The sequence below is a fragment of the Gobio gobio genome, assembly GCF_949357685.1.
Source record: "Gobio gobio genome assembly, chromosome: 20".
NCBI classification, from domain to species: Eukaryota; Metazoa; Chordata; class Actinopteri; order Cypriniformes; family Gobionidae; genus Gobio; species Gobio gobio.
This window is the reverse complement of record NC_137113.1, coordinates 4,795,501-4,809,057: the sequence shown is the minus strand read 5'-3', so window position 1 is coordinate 4,809,057 and position 13,557 is coordinate 4,795,501. Positions and strand designations below refer to the sequence as shown.

Genomic DNA, 13,557 nt, shown 5'->3' with positions numbered 1-13,557 from the left:
GGGGCTATTTTTTTTCATTAACTCCTATCAAAGTAAGACTTTCTACAATGAAAGTATCCATGAAAAGTAAAATGTTTTGTATTACAAGTTTCTTTAAAAATGAATTTGAATATGCAAATGAGCTATAGACTAATCGAATAAAGGCTACCCAAAATATACCCGCATAGGCTTAATTTTTTCCTTTGCTTCTACCACAATAAAACTTTACACAATGAAAATCTACATGAAAAGTAAAACATTTTGCATTAGAAGTTTCTTTGAAAATGAATTTGAATATGCAACTGAGCAATATACTAATCGAATATGCCCAAAATACACCCTAATTGGCTTATTTTTTCCTTTACTCCTATCACAATCAAACCTCACACAGTGAAAGTATACATACATGAAAAGTAACATTTTGTTTTCCAAGTTTCTTGGAAAAATCTATTTTAAATATGCAAATGAGCTCAACACTATGCCTAATTGACTTATGGCCAAGAAGCCATTAAGTCACAAGTAGAAAAAACAGGGGCCAAATATCAAACACATTCCGTGTCCATTTAGTGAGTTAGCCTATGCATAAACACGATACATTTGAAGTCAACTTGCCACAAAAGACTTATATTGACCTTAGGAATTGATTGCCCAATCTTGCCTCCAGTTTCTTTCTAATTTTTTTTTATTTTATTTGCAAACAAGCCTTACCTAATGACATTCCCCCACAGATAACATCAGAAAAAAGTCAGAATAGCCATCTTAGTCATTAGTAACGTGGTGAGATAAAATTTTGGGCTGGTAGATTTACAAATGATTGGTATTGTTGGTAAGATTATGAGATTACAGGCAGAAGTCATTCTTACCAACTAAATGATTAACTCTCACACAGAAGACAGATGAAAAACCAGATAGACACACTTTCCAGACATTCCAGCTCTTTAAAATAATTTTGCCAGACACCAAACTTGCTTCTCTTTTTGTAGTTAGCAAGTATTTTAGACCAGGCAGGCCACACATCAGACTTCAAATTCTATTGGGCCTAATTTCAATGCTAGACAACACTTTGACACCTTTTTCAGGGAGAAATGGAGAAGTGTAAAATAGGTAATGAGTCATTCAGTGATGAAAACATATCCGTTGTTCTACGAGCAAAAGGCAGCAATGGTGTGAACCGTGCCAGTGCTCAACGTGGAAGTAGCTTAGTGACAATTCCTGGAGACAGAGTACACATCGAATGCTGCCGCAGCTATTGTAAAGCAGAAGATATTGTACGTGATAATGTAATACCATCTTTGCAACAACCACTAATCAAACATAATCTCCGCTCAGAACAGAAGTTCAATTTTCAAGAGCATTGCTTGTTCTGTGGACAACCAACTGAAACAGATAAGAAAATTAAGAAGAGAGAGAAAATTGATATCTACCCAGTAAGAACAGGAGACTTCCAGCAAATGGCTGTGCAGGTTTGACACTTAAGGAACAATGAATGGTCTGAAACAGTTTTGGGGAGAATATCATCTGTCCATGACCTTCATGTTCATGCAGCCGATGCAATGTACCACAACATATGCAACACTAACTTTCGAAATATGAATATTCCCGAGTCAATTTTCTGCAAACCCTGGCAACAAACCCAAAAGATTCAAAGTCGGAAGACCTGAAGATTATGAGAGAACAACAGCATGCCTAAAGGTGGCAAACTTTTTGCAAGAATACGATGATGAACAGATTACTATTCAAGACCTTATGGTAAAGATGACCGAGTACTTGCAAGACACTCGCAAGACTTGCAAGATTCTGCAAAGTGGATGAAAATTAAAATAAAGGAACACTTTGGAGATAGAGTAATAATGACTGGCCTGGAAAATCAATGTGTGGTCACTTTGCGAGACACAGCCCACTCAATTCTTCATGAATTTCACAATCAACAAAAATCTAAGAATCCAGAAGACGTTATACCCCTGGCAGGTACAGGCAGTTTTCAGGTTAGAGGCCTGTCTAAAAGCAGCATATTGGCAGTAGGATGATTGGATGAAGATTGGGCCTACTATGTATTACATACAACATTGGTAACGTTATACGTTTCAAACTTCAATAGCATTTGAAGAGAATGACAGTCATAAAACTGACTGTAAAATGTTCATCTAGGTGTCAGGTATGATGCACTCCTTTTGATATTTAATAAAATAAACGGTCAAATCATATTAAAATATGGATATGTATTATTTCACTAGGATACTGTTTGGGCTCTTACACAAAATATGCTAGATTTAAATGCATCATAGCTGAACACTGATGAGAATATTGCTTGAGAATATATTTACAGAGATTATATTAGAGATTATATTTTATTTATGCGTTATCCATTGCTATTGACGACGGCCATTATAAGGAAGGAAATCCCACAGAATCTAGCTTAAAAAAGTGCATAGAGCTGCTTTAGTTATTTGTTGATTTTCAAATATAAAACTTTTTTAAATGTTTTAAGTGTGTGCATCGGTTCTTTTTGAACACTTTCATCTCATTTGAACAAAACCGTGATAATATTGATAACCTTGATAATTTGGGTCAAAGAAGGTCAGTACACTCTTCAGAAAAATAAGGAGGCCTAATACCATCATAAAACTACACATGGACTGGACAGTGTCACAGGGTACACGTTAGTTTTCGCCACTGGTCAGGATGGAACAATCAGTTTGGATGATTTTTAAAAATCATTTTATTGAGGAAGGCAGCTTTTTTCCCTCATAAGAAACAGTTATTAGCTGAAAGCATTCTCCACAGTAAACATTTTGAGTATTTAAAATATATATTCAATATTTTAAGTAATATTGAAAATAAAGAAAGCAGCAATCAAATTAATTATTATTTTACCATTCTAGACAGAAACTTATCATCGGTTCATTATTATTAGGTACAAATACAAGTCAAAGCAGAACAATTTATAAGTTCAGTGTCAGTTGTTCCTAATCCAATGTACAGTGTACAAATCAGATCGGACAAACACTTTTTTGAAATGTATAATCAAAGAATTCAAAGGTAATTCTATGTTTAAACATACAACATAGTGTAGGCACTAAGGAGTGAAACCATCAGAATGATCCAGGAACCACACAGGCCTGGTGCCCTGGACACTTGCACTTTTCCTGGGATCTGTATGTCTGTGAAGGGGGACAAGACATGGTTCAGTGCATGGTAAAGTTGAAAAACAAATACATATGGCTTAAATCATACATAATTGTGAAATAAGTAAAAAGAGAAAATTAAGCATTAAGGTTTACCTAAGCTCCGTTCAGACCACACCAGAGGACCCATGGATATGGAAGCACTGTCATGGAAGTCCAGAGACCTGCCCTCTCTCCGCTGGTGTCCAGAGTCACAGTCCTAAAGATTGAAAAAGGATTACCAGAATGTGATGAGATTTTTACACCGTTTACAAGAGTATCTTACTGCATAGGCACACACTACCTAACTCTAGATGGCGCTATAATGCCAAAAACAGATTTTGTCATTAAGACTCAGTGCCAGTGTCTTCTGAAAGAACCAGAAGAATCTGACAGGGCACATTCCATTACATTTTACTCATTAGCTATGAAAAAATAAGAAGAAAAGAAATCAGAACTCACAGTTGGGCAGCGATTGCTTGACAGAAGGCAAAGGTGAACAGCACAGTGCAGGTAAAGCTTAGTGGAGTTTGCAGTGAAGATAAACATCCTGAAGGAGAAACGGCTGGATGTGGAGACGCCGTTCTGCAGCAGCTCCACTGTGTCGTCATTTGGATTGGGACACCTGAGAATATCAATAATGACAAATTCTTTCATTTGAAACATTCAACACAAACGTGATCTGTTAATCTTCACACATTTGTATTCCATGTACAAAAAAAATGGAATCTTGTGCTTTAGTTCTGAAATACTGAAAGACGAAGAATGTAACGCAACCCTAAATGTGATAAGAATTTTATTTATTCAGTAAAAATGTTACAGTGAGTTAAGGCTAAGCTTAAAAGAATAAAAATAACACAGCTTTACTCTGAAAGGATGAGATCCCAGCGGAGGTTGTAATTAGGATCATTCACAGGTGTAGCCCAACACGTGTCCATCACCAGGGCAAACTGGCGGCTGTCGACCCCCTCAACACGAACTTCCACATGCATCTCCTGGTCGAGCTCTGCATCCACTCTACCAGTGAAGGGCCGGGTAAACTCCTCATCCTCAAATGGAATCATACGGACCCGATATCTGCCTTCACCAGCGGGAAGAGTCTTATGCACAATGCTGATGAAATAATGGATAGATCTGTGTTAAAACATGTTTGTTTCCTGTGTAAAAGGAGTAAAATATAAATTATTGATTTAAAGAATTTTACCATATATTTACTTTTTTTAAATACATGTATTTTTCTGCTTAAAGGATTAGTTCACCCATTATTTCAAATTTAGCTCCTTACACAAAGCTATAATAATTTTAGAAGATTTGGAATATACAGCAGGAGTCATATGGACCTTTTTGTACTTTTTGAAGCTTGTAAGTCCCCATAAGGATTTACTTCATTGAAAGACGTGACCAGTAAAATGATGTGTTCTTTGGAACAAATCAAGATATGAGGGATTGAACAAAAATTCTGTGTTTTGGTGAACTACTCCTTTAATAAAATAGTGCTGCTTGACTCGCACCTCTCCAGTGGGTTGATCTCCACATTCATGGAAAGTGTTTGTATTTGAGGATAAACACAGCTGAACGAAAGCTTCAGGATTTTCTTTCTGCTGATGAGACCTTCTGACCTCGGTGCCCCCAGAATAAAGTTATCATAGATGAAGTGGGTGCCGTTAGCCTGTGGACAACAAATATAACATTTTGTAATTTAGCCTAAATTGAATTCAAGGTATTAAAATAAAATAAAATAAAAAATCAATGATTATGTATGTGCCAAAAAGTTGCATCAGTCAAGTGAAATAATGGTGGGTGACATATAAATAGTGAAGAATGCGGGTGAAAGTTCCAGTCTCTTTGGTGGCATGAAGTTGTGCACCCTTCCCCACACTTCAGATTCTCTCTGAGACTTTGAGAAGTCTTGTTTGTGATTCAGTACCCTTATAGACCTGCCTACAGACTTCTCAAAATCTAATATACCCCTTTTCCACCAAGGCAGTTTGAGTGCTAGTTTAGAGCCAGAGCCTAGTTTCAAATCAGTTCTTTGTCTTTCAACACCCAAAGCACTAGCTATGAACCAAGAAAAGGGGTTCTTAAAAGTGGGGTAAGCTATATGTCTAAGTCTTTTCTGAACATTGCTGATATTTGAAATCAACTCAAACAAACACACTCTCCCTCCAAAGCGCACTCTCCAATCCTAAGTGCCCTGCTCCGAGCCGGTCTCGAACCCCCGATCAATGCCATGCGAGGCCGGTGCACTAACAAGGATGCTAAACAGTAAACACCGCATTCTCTAGCAGTCATCAACCTGCACAGCTCTCACTAGCTGGCCTCCATTACACACGCAATGCAAGAGTGGATGTCTATTTATTGAAACAGAAGCGCAACAAACAGCACAGCAGCTCCAGACAAACAATGACACTCAAAACCAGTGTTACTCACATAGGAAGCGGAATCAAAGCAACCTCCGTGGCTGTATTCAGGTCTTCCCGCTTAGCTCTCTCCAGCGTTTGAAAGCTTTTCTAATATTAACATGGTTTCTAAAGCTCTTTCCTGATCAAGTGTTTGCCGCTGTCGTGCTAGTATTGCTGGGAAAGATGAGACGATGAGACTGTGGTGGCTCTCTAACCCGTGAAAACGCAAACTGGTTCTTAGAAGGCTAGTCAGTCGAACCAACTCTAAACCGGCAATAGCACTAGCTCTGAACTAGCACCCGGTTCAAGCTGGTAGAAAAGGGGTGATAGAGATTCCCCAAGTGGTCAGATCAAACTGTGTTGGTTCGATCAGAAACTACAAATATTTGGATGATGTATTTGATTATACATAGGTAAACCTACCGCAAGATTTGTACCACAGATGTGTCCAACATTATCATAATGGAATTCCACTCTGCCATTCCGGACCGTTCCGTTGCAGCTGGGATCATTGAGGTGTAAGACATCAGCTGGAAAACCAGCCTCAAAGAGCTGACAGCGAGACACAGACATGGAGCCAGAGCTGCTTTCACAGGTTTCTGAGAAATCTGAGAGGGAAAAAGAGAAAAAAGATTGTCAGAATTATTATAAAAAAGCAATTAATAACCCCAAAAAAAAAAGATATTTCATATTTGTTGGTTGAATAATACCAACCAAAAGAGTCAGGTTGTGGTCTGGGTTGGTCATCGTTACATAAACAGCCATAAACACCATTTTTCTTCCCACACCATTCATCCTCAGAGCAGCCGAGCTCAGAACAACGATCTCTCGCATCTAAGAGGAAAAACACAGATACAACACAAAGACATGTTTACCCATGGTTTAATATAGATATTGCTGCCTAATTGCCTCTTTCTCTAAAGGTTAGTTTTCAGGTTAGTTCAGCCACCTACATTTTGGTAACACTAGTGACAAAATCATAAAATATTCTATGCTAAAAATATGATTTTGACTTACCACACTGCAGACCTGAGCGCCATTCAGGGATCTGTATCTCCAAGATGGCACAAGCTGTCTCATAGGCCTCAACAGCTGAACATAGCATGCCATTTGCACGTGTGTAGAGACACAGATCATACACACAAGAGTAGTAGTAAGGTGCAGGGTCAACATGAAGATGGCAGTTCTGGAAGGGGCCAGTGGTGTTGGTGATAATACTACAGAGATCAGAATACCTCTGCCTCGATGGACACTCATCAGCATTACCGGTCAGGTCTCTGGCACCACAGCTGAAGAATACAAGGAAACTTCAGGTCAGTTATATGCTTATACTATTTCATCATTTGGTTAAAGCAGTGCTTCTACACTTTGTTTAACATTGGACATTTAGTGGCGATACTAAATACTAAAGTAAACAAAAGTAAATAAGTTGAACATTAAACAAATTGAACATTAGCAAGATATTAACATTTGAAAGACAATCTCTCTCTTCCTTTTGGTTGCTCCCATTAAGCTAGAGCAGAGTCATCAACAGAGTCATTCAGCACAGCTGATACAGCAAATACATATCCTTTAAAAGTCCTTAATTAATGCAACCCTAAGCAGCACTGAGGCCTTGTCCACACTAATACGTTTTCATTGAAACCGCATCTTTTTCTCTCCATTTTGGCTTTCCATCCACACTGAGATGGCATTTTTGAAAACACTCTCCAAACTGGATAAATTTGAAAAAGCAGTTTCCTTGGTGTAGTGTGGACTGTGAAGGCAGAGGCATTTGAACACGATGACGCATGTTTAGTCATGTGACGCATATTAAACCAAAATAAATGTATGTTTATACTGCTATTGTGCCAGTTGTGTGCTATTTACTTTCACACAGTTGATAAAATGTTACTTGTTTTTACACTTCTATCACAGTCCTGCAAGGATGACAGAAAATGCACTTGCATTTGCTGTCCTGTGTCAAAACATTAGCGCATTTGCATTTTAGACCAAACATAATGGTGAATGAGTGCGATCAGTGAATGGGGAGATATTTTGCTAAATAAAATGATCCTGCCAGAAGAATTCCGTGACAACTTTATGATGTCTGTACCATCTCAGTGAGCCTTTATGATGTTTTAAGTATGTGCAGTAAGGTGAATTTGGCGTTTTGTGATGTTTCAGTGGGGATGAGAAACTTTTGGAAAACGCTAGCGTTTTGAAATGAAAACTCTGTATTCGGATTAATGTAGCCTGAGAGCACAATAGTGTGTGCAACGCTATCAAACCAATGGCCTTGCCTTTGATAGTGTCATGCCCTACTGTTTGAGCTGCAAGAACTCCACAAATAACCTTTTTCCCTCTATCAAAACAAACCCGAGACACATTGTTTGATCACAATTCAACAGGTAAAAATGACTGTCCTAAAGTCTTGTGGTTCTTACCCTGGAATGCTTGTGTCTGATTTCCAGCTGCGGCCAAAGGAAATGTCATCAGATGAGAGTTCTCCACTGGGTAGAGCTTTGTCATCCGCAGGATTACCATTGAAATTTCCACACATTCCACACAGAGATCCATAGAATCTCTCGCTCACTCTGACTAGAAGGCTGCTATGTCCATCAAAATGGACAATTAATTCATTGAATGCATTCAGAATTACAAATCCCTGCTCCTCATGTACCTCTACAAGATCATTGATTTGATAAGCTGGTGTGTCGATAGAATTTCCATTAATCTGGAGGGGAATTAGAAAATTTCAACATAAGAAAAGAAAGAAAGTAATAGAAGATTATTTTTACTGACGTTATTTAAAGTGTAACTTACTTTAACTTTCCTGTTCTGTCCAATAGTGATGTTTGTAAGTTGTCCATGCTGAGACAACCAAACATCGACTGCAGACACAAATGACACCACCATGTTCCCCCGGTGCCTGTTGGTGGCCACCACACGGAACTCCAGATCACCGTTTGTAACATTACCGCAGGTCTGGGCAATCTCATACGAACACGTTCCCTGGTAGGATTGACACAGTACACATAGTCTTCATTATTACTTTGACTTCCTTAACAAAAATATCTTCCAATACATTGCATACATTTATAAATCAAATAATCTTCCTATATTTATGAAATACGTTTGCAGTCAAACTCCAATAATGCTCCTTTGAAAAAAACTTGACTGTTAACTCAGTTGTTCCCCATTAATGGGACACAAAACAGTTAAAGGGATAGTTCACCCAAAAATTTAAATTACTGCACGATTTACTCACCCTCAAGCCATCCTAGATGTATATGACTGTATTACGACTCTTTTTTTTCAGATGAATACAATCAGAATCATATTAAAATATGTCCTGGCTCTTCCAAGAATTATAACGGCAGTAAATGGCAGCCCAAAATCTGAAGCCCAAAAAAGTGTGTTCATCCATTATAAAAGTATTACATGGGTCTGGGGGTTAATAAAGGCCTTCTGAAGTGAATCGATGGGTTTGTGTAAGAAAAATATCCATATTTAACAAGTTATAAAGTAAAATATCAAGCTTCAGGTGAACCGCCTTCCATATACAACTCACGGAAAAGCGTAACTTGTGTGGCGATGACGTTGGATGTCGTTGGATGTAGTGTAAGTGTTTTAAACTGCGAGAGGCGCTATACTTTCTTCGTAAATTGAAAACGGAAGTCGGTTAAAAAAAGGAGAAAAAGAATATGAGTTAAATCTTGGCTGAGAAGACGTTTTAAAAGCAGTTTATACTTTGCTGTGCGAGTTTTCGTGACGAGTTTGTGGCTGACATGTTTCAGCTATAAAAGCACGCCACATCTGGTTGGTAAAGTCTGCTCACTCCCATTGGCCATTGTCGGAGGGCGCCTGATCAAGAGTTGTAAATGTCAAACATTTTTTTACTTTTACAATTTGGGATTGGGGAGGTTCTGACTCGATCAGTAAAATAATCATAATGACACCACACAATTTTTTGAACAAAAATTTGGATGCAACAAACATTGGGGGATGCAAATTGGGCCCAAAATCGGGCTTAAAAAGTCTGGGGCCAGCATTAGCCCTTAGTTCCTCTCAGTTATTTGTTCATTCTTATTAATATTTTTGCATACTTGCCTTGTTGGTTTTCTCCTGTATATTCCTCTGGATTATTAAAATGATTAATTCTGATTTGTGCATGTTTATCTACACATAACATTTACCAGTTCATACCTGAAAGTGTGCCACAGCCCCATCAAAGGTGATGTAGTGGGGGTCGCCCCAGACTGTGCACGTGGACATTGGACTGTAGCAGTCACGACGTCCATTTCTGACCGCACACTCCATGGCTGCTGGGCAGGACGATGCAGTGCAGCGCAGATCATTCGGAGCAAAACACTGACAGCGTTGGGAACATGTTGAATCCCAGAACTGTTCACCAATCTACAAAAAAAAAAAAAATCACAACAAACTTTACATTTCCATAACATAACATCAGTGATTATTTTTACATTAAAAAAATCATGGTATCACCATGTAGTTTTTAGAAGTTAATGTTTTAATCCTCACATGATAGTAGAATCCATCATACAAGCAGCCACATTGTTCCACATGTACACAGAGTCCTCCACTCCTCACAAATCCCGCATCACAGAAACAACCTTCTGAGCATGTGTGTTCACAACTAGCATCGATGCTGCTGGCGCACGTGTGACCACAGGCTGTGCCACACACCTCATAATGACTGTTTGGGATGTTTGATGAGCAGTTCATTACTGGAAATGCAACAACAAAATGCATTTAGTGTATATGAAACATAAATTGTATTAATAATATGTACAATATTAAATATTTGAGATTAAATGAAAACACCTTGAATAAGGAAAATAAATCAAAATGTAGTAATTGCACTGGTCTTTTTAATATCTCAGCCACAACCCGAGTCACTTACCACAGGATGCACGTTCTCTCCAGGGGTAGACCATGGCATTGACAGATTGACAAGCACTCACATAGGATTGGACAGAGCGACACAAGACATCATTATGGTTCCCAGAAATGCACACATCAAACACACAGTTATCAAAATAGGCCTGTGGATCTACAGAACCATGGCAGAAGCTAAAGGGACCCTGATTATCTCTGATGATCCCACACAAGGCTTGTGAGATCAGAGTTGTGCTCTCATCTTGGCAATGGCCAGAACCATCCCCATGGTCATTACTGCATGGCAAGTCCTCCTCAACCATCCATTCTGCACCAAACTGATCTATTGAAGGAGCCAGAGCACCTGAAGGAGTGAGGAAGTCATCCTCTGTATGGCCGTTAAAGTTGCCACAGATGCCACACGTAACTCCACTGTAGTTGGCTGGCACAACAATGTTTACCTGCCAGGAGCCACCATAACTGACACTGAAACCAAAGTCAGTCGAGACATAGACAAACTGTCCTGTGGAGTAGACAGAAACCCGACCAGAGTCAAGATAGACAGGGAGGTTTCTGGTCTCGTCATCAACCTAATTGAAGAAAAAGAGGAGCTTATAGGAGTTTATAAAAACATTCTTATTATTAATTACAACAATGTTTTTATATCATACATACTCAATGCCAATGGCAAATTAAAGTGATTAGGACTTGCATACCTTAACAGCAGAGTAACTGTTCATGCCCTGTGACATGTGCACAAGGTGCCCAGAGACATTGACAAATACTTCAACAGTTATTGACACAGGCCATCCATTCCATGCTTCATTTCTTGCTTCCACATTGAAGTGTGGAAGTCCACGAGTATCATTACATACTGTGGCCAGCACATATCGGCATGTGCCTTGAAAGTCAAAGTAGGTTCTATCAAAGGAGATATAGTGGGGATCTCCAGAAGCATAACAGTTACCATGTGGACGAGGATGGCAGCCATACTCCCCCTCCACCACACGGCAGATTTCTTGTTCACTGCAAGATAATGGCGTGCAACGGACGTTACCAGTGATTCCATTACAGACACACAGGAACTGGCACTCTTCACCATGCCAGAACTGCTCTCCAGGCTGCCGATAACGGCCATGATAGTGGCAGCCGCAGCCAGTGGGGGGAACACAGTGATCTCCATCCAGCACTAGTCCATCATTGCACTGGCATCCCCCCTGGCATGGCAGAGCGCACTGGAAGGGGAATGAGAGACTAGGGCAGGATGCAGGACAGGATGTGCCACACAGCTCAAAATGGGTATTTGCTGGACAGTTGGGATCTGGGATAATTAAGACAAAATGGGATGGAAAAGATAATGAATTATCAGCATTTTGAAGAAGCTATATACTTTTATTTCTAAAAATCTTATCACATCACAAGATACTAACCACAATGGGTAATATTCCTCCACTCTCCAACTGCAATGCCATTCTGTTGGCAGTGCAGTGTGTTCCCTCGCAGGGCTTCACATAGAGCCTCCCTTGCACCCTCTGTCTGCTCTAGCATCTGAATGCAATCTTCAATCCGCTGCCAAGGGTCTAGTGTTCTGCTGCACTCAGCAAATGGTCCATCATTAACTGCCATGATGCTGCAGATCTCTCTGAACTCGCTCCTGTTCTGATAAAGTCCTGGTTCCCAAATGTCAGCTGGGTCCTCACAGTGGGCTGACAGAGATCCGTCACGCCAGCTATCTGCAAATAGCTGGGAGTCATCCAGCAGGACACCATCTGGGCTGTAGAATTCATCATTAATGTCTCCATTCAAGTTCCCACACAGACCTCCAAGAGTACCATTGTATGTGGTTGGAGCTGTGATTCGGACAATGTGTGGCCAGTCAGCTCTAACAATCACTCCAAAGTTTGTCTCTAAAACAAAACCCCTCACACTACTGTGATAGATGCGGATCTGACTGGAACCAACACTGATGGGTAGGCCAACCATCTGTCCATCCACCTGAGGAGAATATAAAAGTTAATTGATTGGTAACACTTGAAAATAAAGTTCCATTATTTAATGTTTGTTAATACATTAAATAACATTAACTACTATGAGCAATATATTTGTTACAGTTTTTATTCATCTTTATTAAGCTTAGTTAATAAAATACAACTGTTAGTTTTTAGTTTGTTAGCTCAGGTTCATTAAATAATATTAGCAGATAAAACTTTAGATTTGAACAATATTAGTAAATGCTGAAATGAAAGGATTGGTTTACTTCAAAATGAAAATTTCCTGATAATTTACTCACCCCCATCTTATCCAAGATGTCCATGTCTTTCTTTCTTCAGCTGAAAAGAAATTAAGTTTTTTGAGGAAAACATTCCAGGAATTTTCTCCACGTAATGGACTTAAAGGCAACCAACGGTTGAAGGTCCAAATCAATACAGATTCAAAGGAAGGGATTCAGCGGCTCTTCATGAGCCCAGCCGAGAAATAGTGTCTTATATAGCGAAGCGATCGGTCGATCGATTGACTTCAGGTTGTGCTTCTTCACGAAATATGACGTCATCACGTTGGAAAGGTCACGTCAGTGACGTAGGTGGAAGTACCGACCCAGTGCCGAAAAAATCTCATGTTCTCCTCCAACTTTAAAATTGTCAGACATTGTTGTTTTACCTTTATTTACCTTATTTTACTTCCACATACGTGACATGCCTGACCTTTCCGATGTGATGATGTCATACGTTGTGCAAATGCAGAACAAGTCCAGCATTTGTGGTTAAAAAGTGTATATATATATATATATATATATATATATATATAAATGACCAATGGTTTCATTAGATAAGACCCTATTTCTCGGCTGGGATCGTGCAGAGCCCTCTGAAGGCCTTCAAAGCATTGGAGCAAAACTTTTGAATGTTTTCCTCAAAAAACTTTTTTTTTTCGACTGAAGGAAGAAAAAAAGACATGAACATCTTTGATGAGATGCAGTTGAGTAAATTATCAGGAAATGTTCATTTTGAAGTGAACTAATCCTTAAACTAACTACATTCATAAATGATTTCGAAGTATTTTTCATTGTTAGTTCATGTTAACTATTTAATTAACTAATGTTAAAAATTTAAACTTATTGTAGTGTTACCAAT

The 13,557-nt window shown here is 39.0% G+C and overlaps 1 protein-coding gene across 1 annotated transcript in view; it reads right to left on the bottom strand.

Moving 5' to 3' along the window:
* Positions 1-2,688: 2,688 nt before the first annotated feature.
* The window catches only part of LOC307143779 (alpha-tectorin-like), a gene marked incomplete at its 5' end in the record, with an annotated part of 45,040 nt that continues 34,171 nt past the window's right edge, over positions 2,689-13,557 (bottom strand). Inside the window, 16 exons of the mRNA XM_079845540.1 lie at positions 2,689-3,140; positions 3,261-3,363; positions 3,606-3,768; positions 4,011-4,256; positions 4,655-4,812; positions 5,969-6,153; positions 6,260-6,379; positions 6,563-6,834; positions 7,972-8,261; positions 8,351-8,539; positions 9,734-9,943; positions 10,070-10,275; positions 10,452-11,016; positions 11,149-11,747; positions 11,857-12,421; positions 13,115-13,128. Coding sequence (XP_079701666.1) covers positions 3,031-3,140; positions 3,261-3,363; positions 3,606-3,768; positions 4,011-4,256; positions 4,655-4,812; positions 5,969-6,153; positions 6,260-6,379; positions 6,563-6,834; positions 7,972-8,261; positions 8,351-8,539; positions 9,734-9,943; positions 10,070-10,275; positions 10,452-11,016; positions 11,149-11,747; positions 11,857-12,421; positions 13,115-13,128 — 3,995 coding nt within the window. The remainder of the gene's footprint in view (positions 3,141-3,260; positions 3,364-3,605; positions 3,769-4,010; positions 4,257-4,654; positions 4,813-5,968; positions 6,154-6,259; positions 6,380-6,562; positions 6,835-7,971; positions 8,262-8,350; positions 8,540-9,733; positions 9,944-10,069; positions 10,276-10,451; positions 11,017-11,148; positions 11,748-11,856; positions 12,422-13,114; positions 13,129-13,557) is intronic.